Source organism: Anser cygnoides, chromosome 18 (genome assembly GCF_040182565.1).
Source record: "Anser cygnoides isolate HZ-2024a breed goose chromosome 18, Taihu_goose_T2T_genome, whole genome shotgun sequence".
NCBI classification, from domain to species: Eukaryota; Metazoa; Chordata; class Aves; order Anseriformes; family Anatidae; genus Anser; species Anser cygnoides.
The window spans coordinates 9,222,678-9,236,703 of NC_089890.1; the positions used below are offsets into that span (position 1 = coordinate 9,222,678).

General features: G+C 35.7%; 1 protein-coding gene across 2 annotated transcripts in view; it reads left to right on the forward strand.

The window, feature by feature from the left end:
• Positions 1-14,026, forward strand: part of ULK2 (unc-51 like autophagy activating kinase 2) — a 39,814-nt gene that overhangs the window by 9,825 nt on the left and 15,963 nt on the right. For both annotated transcript variants that reach the window (XM_048074248.2, XM_066979744.1), the window contains exons 4-15: positions 2,991-3,023; positions 3,377-3,413; positions 4,502-4,675; positions 5,782-5,855; positions 6,991-7,092; positions 7,455-7,513; positions 7,827-7,909; positions 11,340-11,390; positions 11,771-11,859; positions 12,312-12,483; positions 13,392-13,452; positions 13,695-13,787. In XM_048074248.2, coding sequence (XP_047930205.1) covers positions 2,991-3,023; positions 3,377-3,413; positions 4,502-4,675; positions 5,782-5,855; positions 6,991-7,092; positions 7,455-7,513; positions 7,827-7,909; positions 11,340-11,390; positions 11,771-11,859; positions 12,312-12,483; positions 13,392-13,452; positions 13,695-13,787 — 1,028 coding nt within the window. The remainder of the gene's footprint in view (positions 1-2,990; positions 3,024-3,376; positions 3,414-4,501; positions 4,676-5,781; positions 5,856-6,990; positions 7,093-7,454; positions 7,514-7,826; positions 7,910-11,339; positions 11,391-11,770; positions 11,860-12,311; positions 12,484-13,391; positions 13,453-13,694; positions 13,788-14,026) is intronic.

The following is a 14,026-nucleotide window of genomic DNA, read 5'->3' on the forward strand; positions in this document are numbered from 1 at the left end:
GACCAGGCTAGGAAAATGTCTTTGTGAAACCTCTAATCTGATATTTTTAAAAATAAAAATTAAAAAGATATATATCCAATCCACAATAAAAACACTCTACTTCTTACTATGACTTTAACCCAATGACTTGACTATTGTTAATCAATAATATCCATCAGTAAAAGCTGAGTAGTGCTGGCCAAGGAAAACCTGGTGTAGTCTGTAGGAACGACTTTCTTTAAACAGCAGTTGGAAACGGTATGTAGTGTTGGTTGTTTTTCGTATTCCTAAGTGGTATTGTTGAGAAGCTCCCTTTTCCAGTTGAAAATGCCAATTATGAAGGATAAAACCAAGATAATATAATGAAATAATTAAATGAGTTTTTTTTTTTTTTTTAAGAATGCTGCATGTTGGGTTTTAAAAGCCTTGGTGATCTGTTCAGTGACTAGTAAGTTGTAGAGCAAGTCCCAGGTATTTGGAGAATAGACTAGAATGGGTAATTTGAATATGGTGGGTAAATTTTAAATGGTGTAAGCAGATAATATTTGAATAAAAATCTAAACTTTTAGAGTAAATTATAGTAAACATTTTATATTTTCATTATAAATGGAATTGATATATATACAACCAAATCACCCTAATTGAGTATTTGGTTTTAGTTAATACTCTCAAAATAACTCTGATAATACTGTAGCCAGGGTAAGGCTTTAATTAAAACTTTAATGTGATATATACAGATTTTTGAACACCAACATTTTATGGGAATTAAATATTCAGGGGTTCATTTGGACAGATTTAGAAATCCCAACAGAGATTTGACGGGGTAGTTCAGTCATTCATTTAAAACTGTATAGAGGATTTGTGGCGGGTGGGTATTTGATACAGGGTTTATAATCTGTTGCCAGTTTGCCCTGATTTCCCAAACCCAAATACCAAACTGATGTCGTTACCTGTACACACGAGTCAGCAGAGCCTGCTTTCGGGGGTGGCTGGCAGAAGAAAGCCTGTGCAGGCTTGGTGTGACACGGCCCTGTTTCTGCCGAATCTGAACATACATTTGTGATCTTCTTTTCACACAGACTATCCGGCTCTGTGTGCTCCTCCAGCTGCCTGAGGGTGGCCAAAATAACTGTGCTGTGACATATTTGCTCTGACTTAAGTGATATGTTCACCTGTAGGTTCTGGTTTCCTCGCCTGGAGAGGTGAGGGTTGGTATGACGGGGCAGATCAGCTCTGTGTTTTGGAAGGGAGCAGCTTCATCTGAAAGGACTTTGTGTCCAAGACAATCCAGACAACACATTCTCTTAGTTCTGTGATGAATACAAGTCTGTCATGAGCTGAGCACTACATGCTGCAGTAAGCTGCTGTTTTTGTACAGTGTGTTGTGTAGCTGAGGCGCTGACGCTGTGGAACATCTATTTCTGATTCATGGGATTGCTATGTTTGGGTGGAAATCCAATAGCTGAGCTTTCTTCTTGTCACTGGAGAACAGACGATTTCCATGCCTCTTAACAGTGTTGTTATTTTACACATGGCAGTTGTCCTGTAAGAGAAGTGCTCCTCAGCTGGCAGAATTTGGGGTTTGATCACTGGGGAGCTCAGGGGATCACTTGGTCGGTTACAGGCTGAAGTACAAGAGAATTTAATGATAAGTGGTGATAGCTTTCTGTTTGCTCACTTTGTTATATCATTCCTGTTCCAAAGATTTCAGAGCATTCTGAAATGGTGAATTTCTTCCCATGATTACAGCTTGATGTCTTTTTGTCGAGCTCTGAGGAAGGTGTCAGGGAGGCTTTACTGGCACTTGCAGTGCCGGTATGTCAGAGATGGGAGTGGGAGCAGGTGTCTTGGCTTCTTTCTTTTTTCTTCAACACAAGACTGGCCTTTGCTGGGCAAAGTGATGAAAGTTGTTTGGAATTAGTTTAATTAGTGCTGATAGACAACTTGAAAGCTAATTCCAGATATGGGTTACTGTTTGACATCCTTGAGTTCCTGAAAGAAGATGAGTTTCTATCTTGGGAGAAATTGTTGCAAAGGAACAGTGTAGAAAGAAACAAGATTTATAATTATGTATTGTCAGTAATTTACAGGACAGGTATTTGTGGTAGTGGTGGTGTATTTTGCTTTAATGTGTTCCCTTCCTGATAAAAGGCACTTGGGTTTTGAGGCATTTATAGGATTTCAAATTATGGTTCATGTTGGCCACAGCTGTTACAGAAACATTGAACAATTGGGACTTCCTGAAATGTGATCTACTGCTGCTTTAATATTCTATGTTGGTTGGAGCGCACCCTTCATTCCCAACAGATTTGCCTAACATTCCTAGAAACATGCTTTCTTTGAAACTAATTTCAAAATGTAAACAAATCTGTAAAGTGCTCGATGTTCTGAGCTGGAAAAACCCTCAAGTGTCCTTCTGTAACACAGATGAGAATGGCTAAACTAAACGCTTCCAGAAAATGAAACAGCCTAATGTAGTCTTGAATTAACCTTAACGCATCTGGCTCATTTAAACTACTTATTCATGCAGTTGTGTGTGCATTAGGTGTCATTTTAATCACAATCATGTGAACAGCAGCAATGTTTGGCAGTAGCTTAGGAGTTAATGTTCAAAACTCTCATAAACTTTTGGTTTTCCTTCTTATAAAATAACATCACTTGACACTTCAGCAGGTTTTGAGTGTAATATTCCCTCTCAGGAAAGAGAATTTTTGCTGTGAAGCCATTTGGCTCTCATTTTTTCATGCTCGTTTTATGTTTTTGTCTAGTTCTGCCTGACAAAACTGGCTTTACTTAGTGTTGATTTCAATATATATTCTTGATAACTTGAAAACCTTAAGGAATATCTGTATCTGCAATTGATTGTTAGTAAACATTTATTTGCTACCCACAGTGACTTTAACATAAGATCTCTCATCTGACTTGAAAAATCTCGTATTATATACTGGTTAATGCAGGTGTTGAAGGCTCTGTCTTGTCACATTCTTAAACTGAATTTTCGTCTCTTTTAGGAAATGCCCAATTCTGTCTTTTTGGTGATGGAGGTATGTGTTAGCGTATGTGTTTCTTTCTGGTTGATTTTAAAAAATGATTTTTAGAAGAAAAAAAATCCTTTGCATAGCTGCAAAATAACAGGTAATTCTGAAAACTAGATTATTAATTTTCTCTGCAGTCCTAAGTTTATCAGCAGTGTTTGTACCATAAATTCATTTTTATTTTATGATACTATAAGCATCAATGAAGGTGTTACACCTCAAATTAGTAATTGCAAATAATTGACAAAGTTAAACAGCTGGAAAGGGTCTTCTAATTTTATTGAAAAGATTAGAAAGCAAAAATCATCACAGCAAGTGTTTCAGACCTTGTATTTTGAATAAAAAACCTTTCTTTTTAACAGTACTGCAATGGTGGGGATTTGGCAGATTACTTACAAGGTAATTGATTTCTGTATTTCCCTATTAGGAAGCTATTGCATTACATGTTTATATTCTATGTTTGTATAATCCGTTGAAGTTTCTCTGAAATTTTTGCTTGTGGTTTAAAAATTTTCCTGTTTATGAAATGTCTGTGAATCCACGGTGCTTGTTTACTCTGGTGCGCTTTTAAAGTATCCTCTCTATATGATTAATTGAATTCACTAATCAGTTCTATGTTAGCTGCTTTATAGGAACAATTTTGAACCGATGCTGGGAATGTTGCATTCAGAGGTAGTAAGGTCGTCTCCTGGTTTTTGATTCCACCTACTTTCTTTGCCACCCTTCAAACTAATCCTTATTACAAATAAAATTTTGAGGAGATATATTAATCTCCACATTTTTCTGATGAAAATATTCTTCTGCTTGCCTCTGTATCAGCGGCATGTTTAAGGAATCTTTTTGTGAGCTGCTATTGTTATGGTAACTGTGTATATTAAAAGCCTAATTTACTTCCCATTAAAATCCTTGGAAAGACTCATACAGTATAACCCAGCTCCTGCATTCGGTACATTTTCAGACTGAAGAATGAGCTAATAACTTCTGAAGAGACTTTCCAAAGTATACCTTTTTCCCCTCAAAATAAATTTTATCATGAATAAAATCTGTGAGCAGTGTGGTTGTCTGTGTCCCCATATCAATTTCTTTAAAGAAAGAACAGGTTTTCAGCTTCAGGCTGTAGCACGATCACAGATACATTTAGTGTTTTAAACTGTGGGAGTTCTTTAATTTCACTGGCTCCTGTGGTTCTTTTTAGAGAGTTTAGGATTTGATAGTGGTTAAGATGTTCTAAAATTATTATGCTACTGAGTTGAATAAACTATTGTAAAAGCAGATAATTCAGAGTACAGTAACTATTGTAAAACTTGGATATATTGTTAAAATAATATACATTTGTAGAAAGATAGAAATTGGGTTATTTTGAATATAATTCACTATGATTTGATTGCCTTTATTGTTTTGACATTTATCTCTGTGAATTTTGTTGCTTTTTGCCCCAAAATAATGATACATATGTTCTCGTCTGCTATTGTGTGTGTTATTTTCAGCTAAAGGAACTCTCAGCGAAGATACCATCCGAGTGTTCCTCCAGCAGATTGCAGCAGCTATGCGTATTCTGCACAGTAAAGGAATCATTCATAGGGATCTTAAACCACAGAATATTTTACTGTCTTATGCCAGTCGTAGGAAGTCAAGTGTCAGTGGCATACGCATCAAAATAGGTAAATGTGCTTTTCTCTGATCTGAAGGTAAATCATCATTACTGAGTCATTTCCCTGCTCAGAAGTGTCTTTGTAGTTAAAACGCGGAGGGTGGACTGGCTATGTTGTGTATTAAATTGATGCAAATCAAGTCAGTAAGTCCAGAATGAGCTTTATGCTGTAATGTGGTTTTTCAGTATAAAAAAAATGAGTCAGAAAGACCCTTTTGATTAAATCTGTAGGAAAAAGCTGCCACTATAAAGCTGATGTTTCTAATATTAAACTACTTTAATTAGACACAAATCTGTAACCTTTGAAATGTTGAGTAGCCTTTAGCCCATTTCAAAACTGTATGCAAGACTCCAGTCACAGTTCTAACTGGGCTGTTTTTATTGTAGACCCTCCTAAGGGTTTTTGAAAAGTTTAAAAATGTAGGTTATGACCTATTTTTGACAGAAGGAGGTTTGGCATTGTAACTGAGGAGAGGTGGCAGCTGTTCAGGGTACTACCAAACTCCTCTTGTGGGAGACTTCAGGGGTTTTAATCTCTCATTGCTCTCCCTGTTAAGTGTCCTTATGAAAAGACTTTGGTTTTGGCAAGTTTCTTGTCTGTGCTTTTGCTTAACCAAATTCTGAGGTCAGTTCCAACTCAGTCCATCTTCTGAACATCACCGAAAACTTCTTCTCTTACTGCTCTTACTTGATAATTTCAGATGTTGTTGCCTACATGGAAGCTCAGGCATCTGAAGTTGGATATCTAAAACTTCTACCTGAAGTAATTTCACTGAAGCAGATAGTATATTCATCACTCTTAATGAACCGTTTATATTTAGCCACTGATTTTAATCCTTTCCTACTGATGCCAGACAGCATGCTCTGCACCTGTGGAGAAGGCTGAGCAGCAGTTTGTACAAATGATGCCACTGCTGTTTCTTGGCTTGCTGTTTAGAAGATAATTCTTTCAGCATATAATGCAGATTTTGCAATTCCATGAAGATGGCTATATATTATGCCTAGTTTTTGTTTCCTAACTGATGATTGTAGCAGATTTCAATCAGAAAAGATCATTCCTATATTACCAAAGTTTGAAAATTCTTTCTTTTCATTGACAAATGTTTCTTTACACAGCTGACTTTGGTTTTGCTCGTTATCTGCATAGCAACATGATGGCCGCAACTCTGTGTGGTTCACCTATGTATATGGTGAGTGGCAGCATTTTTCAGACTGGCTTATCTCAAATATTCTACTACGAGAGCAAAATAATTTATGGCTGGCACATTGGCAGATGCCTAATGTTGCATTGGAAGTATTAGGGGCAGCATGCAATTTACCTTTCCGTAGTTTTACTGGCTTCTTTTTTTTCTTGTGATTTGAAGATCTTGATTGTTGAAATGAAAAGGAATGAGAGACATTAAACATTTCTTAGTGCTGCAGGGGGGAAAAATCAAAAAAGGCAATACACCTTAGTGTTAATTTTTTGCCTCATAAAGTAGTTTCATTCCCACATACATACTTTTTTTTATCCCTTTCCAAGGAAATAGCCTGTATTTGGTAATTTTCTATAAGATCTTTACATCAGTAGTGTAAAAAAAAAAAAAAAAAAACTACTAAATGTGTTTGTTTCACTTCTTTTATATATATTCTCTCAAATGTGGGGTTTGATTTATTCATTTATTTTTTTTGCTTCTTTTTTTGTCCTTTTTTAAACAATTTGAAGTTAATTGCCATTATTTTTAAGTAGTGTGGTAGTCATTTCAGCACTGAGCTGTCTGTCCTTAGCACTGCCACTGCTGTGCAGTGTGGTCATGGGAAAATCATTTTGCTTTCCCATGTCTTGTTTTTCAATATGTAAAATATTTAATTTGTAAAACTAAAATACTAAATTAATTGATTAAAATCAAAATATTAAGATAATATTAAAGATTATAAAAATTAACTTTAAATGAAAATATTTGATATGTAAAATACTTTAATATGGTGATAATCGTATTCATTGTGAAATCCTTGGCTACTTACCCACAGAAGGACTGCACCAACCAAGTAAATAATGCTTACTTCTTATTCCCATAAGTATAGATCATGAACTTCTTTCTTTAGAACATCAATATTTCTAGTTTTCTGTGTTTCTGATATGTAACTTTCATTTCAGATAGTCTTATACTATTACCTTTCAAGTCATGCAATGACTAAAATTCTCGCATTTTCTATTAAATATTTTGTATTAAAATATTTTACTCTTTACAAAAAGTTGCTGTCTGTTAATACCACTGTGTGTAATTTCTGTTGCCGTGGCTTTGCTTTTTGCTTTTCCTTCTGAGATTTTCCTGCACTTTCCAGGCCCCTGAAGTGATTATGTCTCAACACTACGATGCTAAAGCAGACCTGTGGAGCATAGGAACAGTGATTTATCAGTGTCTTGTTGGAAAACCACCTTTTCAGGTAACACTTTATTTCCCATTTCCTCTTTCTATTACTCTTCACAGTCTAATGGAAGTTCCTAGACTGTTCCTTCTAGGCATGAAAACAGAAGTAAGTAGTGATGTCTGAGTGTCGATGCTTGAAAGGCCAGGTAGCTTGAGGATACCAAAGGAGAAGTTGTTTGTACTTAGTCTTTGACATGAGCATGTTCAATCCAGGGCAAGTGTATAAGAATACTCAATAGTGAAGTCAGGGCTGTGCTCGGTGTTTTCTCCTTTAATGCCCATATGCAAAAGCCTTTTTTTTTTGTATGTGTGCATAGGTACAATAGCTACTTTCTCCATTAAACTGAGCTTTAATTAATGTACGTTTTTATTTGACAGGCCAATAGTCCTCAAGATTTGAGAATGTTTTATGAAAAGAACAGGAATTTGATTCCTAGGTATGTCACCATGGCCTTTCCTGTTACTTACATTTGTTGATTGAACACTTTTTCATCTTTGGGAATGCCTGGGATTCATAAAAATATTTGATGTTGCTATATTGACAAGAAAATAGTATGATACCAGTGACTCACGTTTCATCTTGCCTTCATTGTATCTTGCTGCTTTGAGTGTCCTATACTAAGGCTATGGAGCATGTGTAGTCAAGACTTAGGGACGTGGCAGAATGCTGACTTCCTGAGATTTAACGCGGTATGCATTTTTAATGCACGTGTGAAACTTAATGCATGCTTTGCTTCCTTTTATATGCAGTATCCCTAGGGAAACATCAACTTACCTGGCTGACCTGCTGTTGGGTTTGCTTCAGAGAAACCAAAAAGACAGAATGGACTTTGGTATGTAACTTTTCCTTTTGCTTTCTTGACCTGTTGATTGTATACATGTGACCAAAATATCTCTCCTGACCTTCTATCTATAGGCAATAACATGAAAAGTGATTTTTTTTTTCTTCTGTGTTATCATAAAGGAGCCAAAAAGAAATATTAGGTGATTACTGTCAGTATTAAGTGAAGTGTATAAAATCTGACTTTCTTGTTGAGAAGTGAAATATAGGTAAGTTTAATGCTTTCAGCTGTGGCTTCCCCCTCTTGTTTACTGACATGCCTTAAATTTCATGTCACAGTATTTTCATTTAACTGCTGTTTTGTCTTCTGTCTAAGAGCAGACATCTCTGATCTGTGTGTGGTTTAGCTTACAGAAATGTAACAAAGTAATGGAATAACCAACTTTGGAAACAAAGTTGCTTTAAGTTGTTTCTTTGCCGCTACTTTCTCCTGCAGACTGCAAAGGTCCTAACTGTGTTAATGGTGGTACAAATTGTGTATATTTGATTTGACATTGAAAGCTGTATGTATGTTTAATGGAGGGCAATGAGAGAGGTAATGTTAAATCAAAATTCCTCATATTTACAAAGATTAATTGCTAGTATTGTGCTTAGGTGCTGCTAGGTATAGAGACTTCTTTATTTTAGTGAAACATTTTCACTGCTTTTTAAAGTCAAAAATCAATAGAATCAACAGTTGTATCTTTATATTTCATAAATCCTAAAATTTTAGAATATTTAAACTGTGTAGCGACTGAAGTTTGCATACTGTTAGATTACTGCAAAGTCTGCATAGGACCGCACATTGAATTATTTGGGAAGTTAAGCCTAGCACAAACCAGGTTGATACTGCTTTAAAAAAATGAACTTGTGGCTCCAGTGGCTGCTGCATTGGTCCCAGTTTACTGCTGCATTTGGCTTTTCCTTTTTAGCTGGAGATCTTTGGTTGCAGAACATTGTGCTAACTTCTTAAGATTTCAAAGCCTCCAATCGGTGCTATTGAATCACTCAGAATGGCTGCAACTGCTGTCTCTTCAAAATTAGTCAGGAGTATAGTTTAGGTTTGTGTGTGTTCTGTATTGACTGGATTGTCTGTTGTTTCGGTCAGTACTGAAAAGACTTTTATTGGTAGTTTTTTGGTTAGCTAACAGTTTGTTATTGCAGTTTTATCATAAATCCCAGGAAATGTTAATCTTTTAGCTAATTAAAGCTAGCTTAGCTAAGTAAAATTAACTTTGTGTTAATTTTAACACAATGAAAATAACAATGTGTTATTGTTATAAATCTATAAATATATTTATATATATTGTTATATATTATATATTTATTGTATTATTATATATGTATATATATTATATATAAATATATGAATAACAATTTATACTGAGATTTGTTTTTAGCAGCAAGATAGGTGAATCCATCAAGTTTAATCTATGGAATAGTGAGAAAGAGCTTAATGCTTAAAATCTCTTCACGCTCCTTGCAGACGAGAGAGTTCTTTCCTTACCATTAACTATTAGCTCTTGTGATGCTGAGATCTTAGGGTGAGTTACAACCTTGAGACATGCTCAGTTTCCCTTCTGCTTATGAAACTTCAAGTTCCTGTTTAGTTATGCATGCAAGCTTGGTTTTGACGCAGTACTGAAATACACAAATTGACTCATTCATCACATGTGGTTCTTGTGCATTTGTGATAAGAAGACTATATTCAATGGGCTGTGGAGAGACGAGAATTCAAAAGGTATCTGGGTTGTTTACTTGAAGTGCAGGACTTTTATGACTACATTTTTTTTTCCTTTTCAGTTTCTGATATTTCTCCAACAGATATCAAACCTTTTTTTAATAATTTGACACTTAAAGCATTGACACTGGAATAATTACTGTTCTGATAACCAGGCATGGTTTTTTTTGGATGTGTAGATGTGACTGAAATAATGTGCTTTAACTGCTATATGTAGGAACTTGAGAAGAAATCAGATATAGAAAAAAACTCAGGATATTTGGGTAAAATGTCCAGATGATGCTGACAGTATTCAGATGTTAATTTTTAAATCTGTTTTATAGAAGAATCAATATGTCACAAATGTGGACTTTGAGTAATTGATACCACCTGCACTCTGGGTGTGCTGATCTCCACAGTTTCTTCAAACGTGGGAAATTCACTGTAACATTGTGGTAGTGTGAGAATGCATTTTTGCTAAGAAAAAAAAAAAAAAAAGCAGAATGGTAGTGGTGAAAGTCATGTTTCCCTTGGCTGAGCTGCTCGAAGGGCCTCAAAGGGGCTGCTCTGGAATGTGCTTAGCAAAGGGAGTGAAAGGGAGAGTGTATAACTGAGCCCAGTTGCCTGTTGTTAAAATAAAAATAGCATTGGAAATCTTGCTGATCTTTTAGTAATATAAAGTAGAACAGCAGGTGTTGTACAAAAGCTCAAGAACACCTGATCCTCATGTTAAAGTTAATCATTATATTGTTCTGGTGTTATTGCTAGCCTCCCCTCCTTATCACATTGTGGAAGAAAGTGTTGTTGAAGGAAGAAGAGATGGTGCAGGCCTCAGGTGTTTGTTTTTTTTTGGTGGTGGTAGTTTTTTTTTTCCTTGTTATTTGGTTAGGTCTGATGAACAGTATTGTTTTTCCTCAACTGTTAGAACATTGAAGTTCACAAAGTTCAGCAGTTAGTTTCCACTAACGATCAGTTTTCCCTAATGATATGAAGGTCTCTTGTAAAAGAGAACTTCACATGTACACTGTTAGCCAACTGCTTATGCTAGGTCAATTAAATCCATCTGAGAACATCCATTTATAACAAAAGCAAATGTTTCTATTGTTAAAACAGTAACAAGTTAGCTGAGGAAATTGTTAAAGAAAGCGATGTTTACTTCTGCTTTAAACTGAACCAGCTGCACAGGTTGTGTTCTGTTGGGAAGTGGGAAGGAGAATGGCTGCTGCTTTGTTGTGATCTTCAACCACGGAAGGAGTAGCATTAATGGGTTCAAAAAACAAGTGTCTGTTCGTGGGAAAGGCAGAAGTGAAAATACTTTCAATGTTTGATGTAAAAGAAGCTCATCATTTTGAAGAGCAAATTAAAACTGTACACGTACTGTGTTGTACATTGCAAACATAATTTCATGATGTATATAGGAAAGCTTCTTATGTATATGATCCTTAAGTTCATGTTATCATCAAGTTATAAAATGTCCTTTAATAAGTTTGTCTGATTTGCCTTGCAGGCTGTTCTTGGAATTTATTAAATTGATTTTGTTTCCTTTCCAAATGCTGTAGCAACATATAAGAGATTAAAGCCTGCCATGTTGTAAGCTTTTCATCCTCTGGCTGTGAATATTGATTCTGGGAAGGCAACCATTTACCACTGTCTGCAATATAATCTACAAATCCTGTGTTATTTGTACGTTAATTCACAGTGGTGGTTGTTTCTTGTTTTACAGAAGCATTTTTCAACCACCCTTTCCTGGATCAGGTTTCAACAGTCAAAAAGTGTAAGTAGTTTTTTTTTTCCATTTATTTGTGTAAATGATGAATGTTGGGGGCTAGTGGGGAAGAAAAATCTGCCAAGTATCACGCTAAATGTTCATGAGACAATTTCCTGTGTCTGGCTGTTCTATTCTATTGTGAACCTTAGAGTTGAATCCTTTTTTGAATTTTGAACTATCGTTGAGATATGGCACTTGTTTGCTAATTCCTTTCATATTTCAACTAAACTTAAATGCTATTGTGTGCTTAAGGATGTGCTGTGCTTAAAAGTATAAGGGTTTATGAACGAAAAGCAGTGAGGAAATTAGTTTGTTTGCAATTCAGCCTTTCAGATGGTTAGTTGCATTTTTTAATTTTTTTTTCTGTCTGGGTTTCCCTCTTTTAGCTTGTCCTGTACCAGTGCCCACATATGCTGGCTCAGTCTCTGGCAGTTCCTGTGGAAGCTCCCCTTCCTGCCGTTTTGCTTCTCCTCCAGTAAGTTCTCTGTTTTACAAAACAATCTCTAGAAAATATTTTCTGTAATGCTTACCCAAGATTTCTTGAATTGGCCTTTTTGGTTGACACTCCTTATGTTGGTATGAACTGGTGATTTTAATTTTATATGGTATTTGGAAGAGTTGAATCTGTATCATCGTGAATGACTGAACAAATTAAGTCAATTAAATTCACAGCCTATTTGCTATGGTGCTATAGAACTGCCTAAATTTACATGACAGTGTTATCTGGCATTTGAAATTTCCAAAATCAAATATATTTTATATTTCTAAAGACTTAAACAGTCTGAAATATAAATTCATCTATTTATTTATTTGGTACGTTAGTGATAATTCCTATGTTAGAGGCTTTAGAGTAAAAAGAGCAACTTTATCTTCTGAATCACTGAATTTATAGTGTTGGTTTTTTACTCCCCTCCCCCTCTTCTTTAGTCTCTTCCAGACATGCAGCATATTCAAGAAGAAAATTTGTCTTCCCCTCCATTGGGTCCTCCAAACTATCTTCAAGTGTCTAAAGACTCTGCCAGTACCAGTAGCAAGAACTCTTCTTGTGACACAGATGACTTTGTTCTTGTCCCACACAACATCTCTTCAGACCACTCATGTAAGAACCTTCCTTATTTTCATATTTTAAAACACTTTCCACTCATAGCATACCTCCATGCATTGTTATTATTTGGCTCTCTTTTCTCTAAATGTGTCTCTGTTCACCTTGGAACTAATTGCATCAGTTTGAGTTAGTTTTTGAAGGGAGACTATTTGGTATATGTACATGTCCATCTGGGACATTTTCACCTGCAATTGAGTGGCCAGATACGCCAAAGACACCAAGGTCACTTAAAGTCGTGGAAAATGTTGGATTTTGGCAGTAGAAGAAAAGAGTCAATTGTAAACAGCTGCTGATAAGAAGCCCAAGGATTCTCTCAATGAGAAAGTCACATCCAGACTAACTGAATGTTTAGTCCATGTTATAGAGCTTTAGATAATAAACAAGTGGAGGTAAAAACATACAAAATGTTTAACATGAAAGGTTAGGCATGAGACTGGGCTTATACAGCAGAAAGACTCGGATGTTGCACATTGCCATATTACATTTTCTAAACCTGAATTGCCACTAGGAAGCTAGTTATCTGACTTCTGTACAGTGCCACCAACTCATGTTATATATTTGACTAAATTAGTACCTTGATCTCTGAAGCATTTCTGTCTTTCACTATTATAAATTTCCCAATGCTGATACATTGTACTCTTAAAAGTGGATTTAATTTCATAATTATTATAACGAGCATTGCAAAGAGAAAAATGTTAAAGAACTACTTTCCCCGTTTTTGTTGAGGTAATTTCATACACAAAACAGTTTGTAGAAAACTTGTATAAAACTTGTATATTTTCACAGAAGCTTGTCAGAAGCAATTATTTCTACAACAGTAATATAGGAGATTTTTCATTTTTATTTTTTGAAGATTCTAGTTCATGATGTGGGTTTTCAATGTGTTCTTCTGCTTACTGTAGATGATATGCCATTGGGAGCAGCTGGCAGGCGTGCTTCAAGCGAGTTCTTGATGTGTGGAGGGTAGGTGTGCTGAGCTTTATCCAAAAGAAGTCTCATGTTCTGAAATGGATGCTATAGAAGAGGTGGTTGGGTTTTTTGGCAGTGATGGGTTTACACAGCTGTGAGTGAACTTTTCTTAAAGGTTAATACGACAAGTTGAATTTAATATGAATATGTAAACAGCTTGAATTCAGAAAGTTTTGCTGCAAAGCAGGTAGTTTCTGGTGTGAACTGTCTTTTGACAATGTTTCTTGTTCCTACAGGCAGTCACCATTAACTATTTCTGGAAGCTCAGGAACTGTACAGAAGCCATCCTCAGCCTCTTCTCGAAGTACTGCTTCTGGTACAACTAACAGGTGCATGATGAAGGCTTAGTATTTCCTCTCTTTAAAAAAAGTTCTGTTACTGTATTTTTGTTTTGTTTTGGTTTTGTTTTAATTTTAGCTTACTGCTGGAAACTGAAATAGAAGCTAGACCTGTTTTTTCCAGGCTCTCTACACTTCATGCATTGTAATAGCTGATGGTTGCGTAGCTAACTTCTGGCTTGGATGCATCCCAAAAAGATTTCCTTAAGGAAAGACAGCATTCTTTTGTC